We start from the raw sequence: 7,640 nt of genomic DNA, 5'->3' as shown, positions 1-7,640 counted from the left end.
CCTAGCCGCATCCACTCTCCGGTCGGCCGCCTGTCAGCCGCCTCCTCCTTGCCGCCCAGCCTCGCCCGCGCCGCCACCATGAGCCAGGCCTACTCCTCCAGCCAGCGCGTGTCCTCCTACCGCCGCACCTTCGGCGGGGCCCCGGCCTTCTCGCTGGGCTCCCCGCTGAGCTCGCCCGTGTTCCCGCACGCGGGCTTCGGCTCCAAGGGCTCCTCGAGCTCGGTGACATCCCGCGTGTATCAGGTGTCGCGCACGTCGGGTGGGGCTGGGGGCCTGGGGTCGCTGCGGGGCAGCCGGCTGGGTTCGGCCCGCGTGCCCTCCTCCTCCTACGGCGCGGGTGAGCTGCTGGACTTCTCGCTGGCCGATGCCGTGAACCAGGAGTTCCTGACCACGCGCACCAACGAGAAGGTGGAGCTGCAGGAGCTCAACGACCGCTTCGCCAACTACATCGAGAAGGTGCGCTTCCTAGAGCAGCAGAACGCGGCGCTCGCTGCCGAGGTGAACCGGCTCAAGGGCCGCGAGCCCACCCGGGTCGCTGAGATCTACGAGGAGGAGCTGCGCGAGCTGCGGCGCCAGGTGGAGGTGCTCCACAACCAGCGCGCCCGCGTCGACGTCGAGCGTGACAACTTGCTGGACGACCTGCAGAGGCTCAAGGCCAAGTGAGCGCCGGGTGCTCCCAGAACCCCTTTTCCACGGGCTGGGCGCCTGGGACCCTTTGCTGCCCCAGGCAGGGAGAAGGCCACCTACTTGTGTCCCCCGAGAGGAGCTAGACTTAGGGTCTTTCCCCTGTGCCCCCACTCTGACAAGCAGGGGTTTTATTGGGGTGGAAATGGGAGACCTTGGAAGACCAGATGCCCTATGGACAGCCCCCTAAAAAAGCATTGGGGGTCAGGCAGGCAAATGGGTGGAAGAAGGGGACCCGATGCAGTCAGAGGGGAAAGGGGGGGTTGACAGGAGACAAGGAAACCCGGGGCTCCTGGGAAGGTCAGGGGGTGAGGAATCCAAGCGTAGCTCAGCTCATCTGTGACGGGGCCCTGGGGAGGGAGTTGGGGAGGGACTCTCTGTCCCTGGGCCTGGCTAAAACTGTGCCATTTCACAGGCGAATGGGTAAATCAGAGGAAAGGGGAAAATGGGTTGGGGGCTGCAGCCCTCAGAAAGCTTGGGGGACGGGAAGGCGGGCTCCACCAGACTCCACCAGGCTCCTAGCACTGAAGGACAGCAAGTCCTCATGGGTCCTGCATCTGAGAGCCCGAGGGAGCAGAGTCACCGCCTTGCCACCCAGGTCACAAACATTAATTGAGTACCTACATGGGCCAGGCTGGAGCTGGGAACCAGGAACGCAGAAGTGGATAAAAAAATAGACACTGTTCTAATCCCAGGGAGGTCACAATCTGGTAGGGACATAGACTTCCAGGGTGTGGCTGTAGGACAGAGATTGGGCCACTTTCTGTTCCCTCCCCAGGTGGGCGGGGCCTCCTATCTCTACCCAACGGCCAGCCCTTCTTTCCCTGTCCTGAGCCCATTCCCTGAGCAGCCTCAAGCCAGTCATCTCCAGGGCCGGTTTTATCACCGCCAACTAACTGTCTGTTCTGTCTATCTGTCCTCCCAGGCTGCAAGAGGAGATTCAACTGAAAGAAGAAGCAGAGAACAATTTGGCTGCCTTCCGAGGGGTGAGCCCTATTTGGTCCCACAGCAGCTTTACCTCTCTGTTCCCCCGTATGGCCCCTGGTCTCCCCCTCTGCCCTGCTTTGGTGATAGGTGACCCTGTTCCTCTTGTTTGACCTCCCCCAGGATGTGGATGCAGCCACTCTAGCCCGCATTGACCTGGAGCGTAGGATTGAATCTCTCAACGAGGAAATTGCATTCCTTAAGAAAGTGCATGAAGAGGTATGCCCTGGGCCCTCCTCCTTAGAGTCCTAATATGCTGGGTGAAAGCAGGTGGCAAGGGGGGGTTGGTGGTGGTGGCCTCTGGGGATAGGGATATGAGGGTGCTGTGTGGGGCCTGGGAGGGGACTGAAGCCCAGCTGCACCCTGCAGGAGATCCGAGAGCTACAAGCCCAGCTTCAGGAACAGCAGGTCCAGGTGGAGATGGACATGTCCAAGCCAGACCTCACCGCCGCCCTCAGGGACATCCGGGCCCAGTACGAGACCATCGCGGCTAAGAACATCTCAGAAGCTGAGGAGTGGTACAAGTCAAAGGTGGGCAGCCTTGCCCCTCTGCCCAGTCTGGAGGTGGTTTCTGTGGCTCCATCCATGGGGAGAAGGGTGAGCTGGAGTCTCCATGCTCTCTTGCCCACCCCGACCTGCATCATCTCAGGGCCCTTCTCTGCCCTTAGGTGTCCGACCTGACCCAGGCAGCCAACAAGAACAATGATGCACTGCGCCAAGCCAAGCAGGAGATGATGGAGTATCGACACCAGATCCAGTCCTACACCTGCGAGATCGACGCCCTCAAGGGCACTGTGAGTCCCTGCCCACCTTGCCCAGCTCAGCCCTTCCTGCCTGTAGCTCACACCCTCATTCTCTGACTTTGGGCCCATCGCATAACCTCTCTGGGCCTCTGTCTCCTCATATCTATCACAGGGGTAAAAACAGGTGGATTACCAGTTGGGCTGTCAGGAAATCATGGGGCTCCTATGTGGGGGTGAGGAGACCAAACAGCCATGCTCTCTTTCATCAATTCTATTCGATGAATTTCTACATAACACATCATTTGGGTTCAAGGTTCCCTGACTGAGAATCGTTTCACAACTCTTGGACTTGATTATCTGGGGTTGCTCCCAACCCCAGATGTCTGTGTCTCTATTCATCCTGTGTTCCCCCCAACAACCTGACTTTGACCTCTGCACCTGTCCCCTGCAGAACGATTCCCTGATGAGGCAGATGCGGGAGCTGGAGGACCGCTTTGCTAGTGAGGCCAGTGGTTACCAGGACAACATTGCTCGCCTGGAGGAAGAGATTCGGCACCTCAAGGATGAGATGGCTCGCCACCTGCGGGAGTATCAGGACCTGCTCAATGTCAAGATGGCCTTGGACGTGGAGATTGCCACCTACCGAAAGCTGCTGGAGGGCGAGGAGAGCCGGTGAGGGGCGAGGCCCTCTACAGCACTGGCAGTAGAGTTCTGGGGGGTGCAGAGGGGCCCATTCCTTCCCTAGGTGGGAGGCTCAGGATCACCTCAATAAGATCTGGAAACAATTTTATACAAGAGGCCACCACTCCACTAATTGCAGAATTAACCAAGGCCACCTGGGTAAAAATTGATTTAACTAATAGCTTTTATAAAAAGAGAAATGTAAGTATTCCCTCTTCTACCTTCAGAATTAAGAACCAGCAGCATAAAATCACGTTCAGCAACTGGTAATAAAATATTACTGACGGTCAGGGGAGAGATAAGAGCAAAGGGGAATGATGAAGATGGAAAGAGAGGCGGGCAGATAGAGATAGACAGAGGGAGAAGCAGAGAGCCTTGGATGCAGGGAGAGGGAGAGGGTGCATGTGTGTGCGCACACTCATATGTGTTCATATGAGAAGAACCAGAATAATATGCTCGACATGTCAACTCACCTCTAGACACAGAAAACAACATACGACTGAAAGGGGACACAAGGGAACCTTCTGGAGTGAAGGAAATGTTCTGTATCTTGTTTTAGACGGGTAGTTATATGGATACGGATGATAAAAACTCACTGGATTACACACGAAGGGTCTGTGTATTTAACTATATGCAAACTTAACTTCAATTTAAAGTAGGTCATTAACTCAGAAAAATGATACCCATTGATATTCATAAAAATGATAATATCTGAAGTTTTAAAAACATCAGCAGACATGTTAGATATAGACTTACGCATAGAGCGAGTTCAGATATTGTAGAATACCACCTACGTATAATAACTTTTTAAGATAGCATTACATCTTCCCGGCACTAGGCATAAATGGGGATGGCAGCTCCTAGAACTTGGCCTGGCCGGAGGGTGGGCACACACGATGGATGTCTCCCACAGCTGCTATCAATATATCCTGCAGTGTCGGGAGTAAGAAGGAAATCCTTCTTACTGATGAGCTGGAGAGTGCAGTGGGGTTGGGGGGTCCTGGTGTCTTATCAGCAGGTCAGAGATGGACTGGGTGAACCTTCCAGAAGGGACAGTTCCTGGGACAGCTGGAGTTGGCCTTTGACCCCGTGCTTTGAGCAGCGTGATAGTGGGAGTACTGAGGTCCATGAGACTGAGACAGCTGAGGGTGGCGTTAGCGAGGACCAGGGCAAGTGCTGATGAGTGGTCACAGGGAGACATGGAGGGTCCTAACCCTTTGGGGATTTGGTCTCTCTCCCTTCAGGATCAACCTCCCTATCCAGACCTTCTCTGCCCTCAACTTCCGAGGTGAGTACATGTTGGCAGGTGGAGGCTGAGGTCACCAGGGGCAGAAGTCCAGCATGGGCATCGCCCAAGGCCAGCCAGGAGGAGAGGATGGAACCGTGGGGACAGGGCTGGGATTCGGGGGAAGAGAAACAGGGCTGCTGCAGGGGCTTGGGGAAGTTTAGAGGCATGTTCTGACAGAGAGCATTTTATTTTATTCATTTTATTTTGTTTCATTTCATTTGATTTCATTTCATGGTACTTTATTGACCATGTCCCCTGCACCTTCTGGGAGTATAGAGCATCAGCGAACAGCTTCTGTTCCTTGATATACCAAAAACTCTGAAGGAACCTTGGTTGTCCTTAGGGGCCTGGCAGCAGGAGCATCTAGAACCATACATGCTGGGCTACAAGGCACCCACCACGTATTGCCTATTTGGGAAGCTGCCAAGCACCCCCCACCCCCACTCCCACCCCCTGCTGCTTGTTGAATACCTCCAGTTTGCTGGAGCAAGATGTTGGATGCATGTTTAAAATAATGAAGCCAAACCTTAGCAAAGCCAAACAATTAGAAGAAGGAGCTCCTAGGGCATTCTGCCATTCTGCCATTAGTAATATGCAGATTGTGTGGCTTTCCAACCCCTGAGAGCAGAAAAACACACTATAATGACACATTAGGAAAGGAATTTGGAGTCCTTGGCAGCTTCGCCTTTCCTAGATCAAACCATTTATATCTTCGATGTTCATTTCCATCAGGAAAAAATACACGCTGTGCTCCACCGAGTTACAACGTTTATCACAGGCTGATTGCTCGCTAAAGCAAATTCACGACCACCAAACTCTTAATACCAAGGACCTAAATTTGACCTTTCTTATAAAACTCAGAACCTCTCTTGTTAGTTAATAGTTTATACAGAAACCACGTATGAGCCTTGCATTCAAAACCACTTCATGCTCTTTGAAATTTATAGTTCTGTGGCCATGATAGGGCAAGTATCATGGTCACCATATCACAAAGAGGAAACCGAGGCACAGAGGGGCAAGTCACTGGCTTCCAACACAATGAATCAGTGACTGGCTCCTGTCCGTCTCTCTTACGTTAAGACATCAATTTACTCATCTGGAGTCTTAAAGGGGGCTGGGTACCATGAGGTCCTCCAAAAGAGTATCTCGGGACTGGGCTTTGGGGTTCTAACTGTCAGGGTACAAATTAATTCAAGACTTCCCTGCAGCCCAGGGGTGGAGAGTGGCGAGGAGGTGTGTGGAGGATGGGAACGCTGGGTGGCCTGGGCCTCAGGGGTCCCGCCCGTCTGAACCAGGCCACACCTGCAGCACATCTGTTGGCTTCTGATCCCATCTCAGCTCTGGGATCTGCAGAGCCACTTATTAGGTGCTGGGCTCAAGGACGGTATCGTGATAAAAGTCTTGCTCAAAAAGTACCAGGCCTATCTTGAGGGGGTGGGAGTCTTTTGGGCTCTGCCCTGTGGGAGCAGGGATGGACTCTCAGCCCCTGGAGCAGCCTAGGCTCAGGCCCAAGCTGAGCATGTGGATGGATCTGTTACAGAAACAAGCCCTGAGCAAAGGGGTTCCGAGGTCCATACCAAGAAGACAGTGATGATCAAGACCATTGAGACCCGGGATGGGGAGGTGAGCGGTCTTCTTGGTCCCCTTACCCTTGGTGGGGGCCATGGAGTGGGTCTGGGGGGCTGTCACCCAGGTGCTTTCTGCCAGCTGTGCTTGTTGAAGCCCCCACCTGGGGGAAGCAGGGGGGCTTCCCATGCTGGGTGGGGGCAGCTGGCTGTGGTGCCATTCTCCTGCCAGTACTGGAGTGGACTGGGATTCTCTTCCTTTTCAGGTCGTCAGTGAGGCCACACAGCAGCAACACGAGGTGCTCTAAAGCCGGAGACCCTTCTGCCACCAGAGACCGTCCTTGACCCTGTCCCCACTGCCCCCTAAAGCCAGCCTCCTTCATCCCAGGCCACCACACCCAGCCACAGTGTTCCCCTCACAGCCTCCGACGCCTGCTCACCACCTACCCTTTGTGGTCCCCACAGGGGACATGGCCCGTCCCTGCCTGGCACAGGGGGTCCCCAGCAGTTTGAGTCCTGGATGTTGGAAGCGAGTGAGCCTAACTCTCAGCTACCCCTGAGGTTGCTGGGTAGGGCCCAGATGGAGCCAAGGCACAGAGCGGTGACCCTGCACCTGCCACCTCCGTGACCTCAGGCTCTAGCCTCTTCTGGCTTTGGAGAGCCCTTCCCCAGCTCCCCAGCAGGGTGTTGGGACCCACAGGGTCAGGATCGAGCCCCGTGGACCTCTCCACTCCCCAGCCCGGGTCATAGAGAAAGAGAGCTTCCTCCTCAGTAACCTAGGCAGGTAACTGGGGGACTAGCCCTCTGTGGAGACTGCTGGGGGGCACTCACCAACCCCATGGTCCCATATGTTCCCAGGGTGGGCTTAGCAAGCAGGGGCTGTAAGAGGGAACCCCCGAAGGTGCCAGATGTGGGAGCAGGAGATTCGGAAGGAGAGATGGTGGGAGAGATGCTGAGAGGAAAGAAGAGGAGAGAGGCAGAGAGCGGTCTCAGGCGGGTGGCAGGGGTGCCCACCTCCCTGTGCCTGCCCCTCCCCCACCACAGGGGCTCAGCACAGAAACAATAAAAAGATAAGCACAAGCCTAGTGATGTCCCCTGCTGTCTTGACTGCCAGGTCTCCTCCAGGGGCCCCCAGGGACCTGTTGTACTACTCCTTGTGATGGACTGTGTACTGCCCTCATGCCCAGCCAGACTGTCCCCTAGGGCCTGTCATCCCTTCTATTCCCAGAGCCTCCCAGTCTTGTTGTTCGGGCATAGCATATGGGGGAGGAGGCTGGGCAGGTGGTTTTTGTTGGGGAACCACAAATAGCTCCTGTCAGGCTCCAATTCTGGGACTGCCTGCCTTGGACCTCCTACCGCCCCTTCGGATCATCAGGGCCCAGGGACAACACCTGCAGCTCTTTTTGAAGGTCGCCACTGCTCCCCATAGACTGGACCTGAAGTAGGACTCCCCTAGTTCCTTCCCCAAAGAAGCTTACAGCCTCTTCCTGTTAAACCTGCCTGCACACCCTTTAGGCACAAGGGCCAATTCAAGAAGAATGACAATGTTTAAGAAAGTGGAAAGCTCTATCTTGCTCTTGGAGAACACTCAATACTCTAAAGATGTTCATTCATCCTCTATTAATAATCTATAATTTCAATGCAATGTTCTCTCAATTAAAATACTAAAGGGAAATTTTGAGAGAATTTGGGAAG

At 54.7% G+C, this 7,640-nt stretch overlaps 1 protein-coding gene across 1 annotated transcript; it reads left to right on the top strand.

Annotated features, from left to right (window-relative positions):
* On the top strand, positions 1 to 7,017 carry DES (desmin). The gene is made up of 9 exons (XM_006906688.3): positions 1 to 659; positions 1,610 to 1,670; positions 1,792 to 1,887; positions 2,038 to 2,199; positions 2,337 to 2,462; positions 2,863 to 3,083; positions 4,337 to 4,380; positions 5,921 to 6,003; positions 6,212 to 7,017. The coding sequence occupies exons 1-9, from the start codon at positions 79 to 81 to the stop codon at positions 6,251 to 6,253; spliced, it is 1,416 nt and encodes a 471-aa protein (XP_006906750.1). The 5' UTR covers positions 1 to 78; the 3' UTR covers positions 6,254 to 7,017.
* The last annotated feature ends 623 nt before the right edge of the window (positions 7,018 to 7,640 follow it).

The sequence above is a fragment of the Pteropus alecto genome, unplaced genomic scaffold (genome assembly GCF_000325575.1).
Source record: "Pteropus alecto unplaced genomic scaffold, ASM32557v1 scaffold110, whole genome shotgun sequence".
Lineage (NCBI taxonomy): Eukaryota > Metazoa > Chordata > Mammalia > Chiroptera > Pteropodidae > Pteropus > Pteropus alecto.
This window is presented reverse-complemented; position numbering and strand designations above follow the sequence as displayed.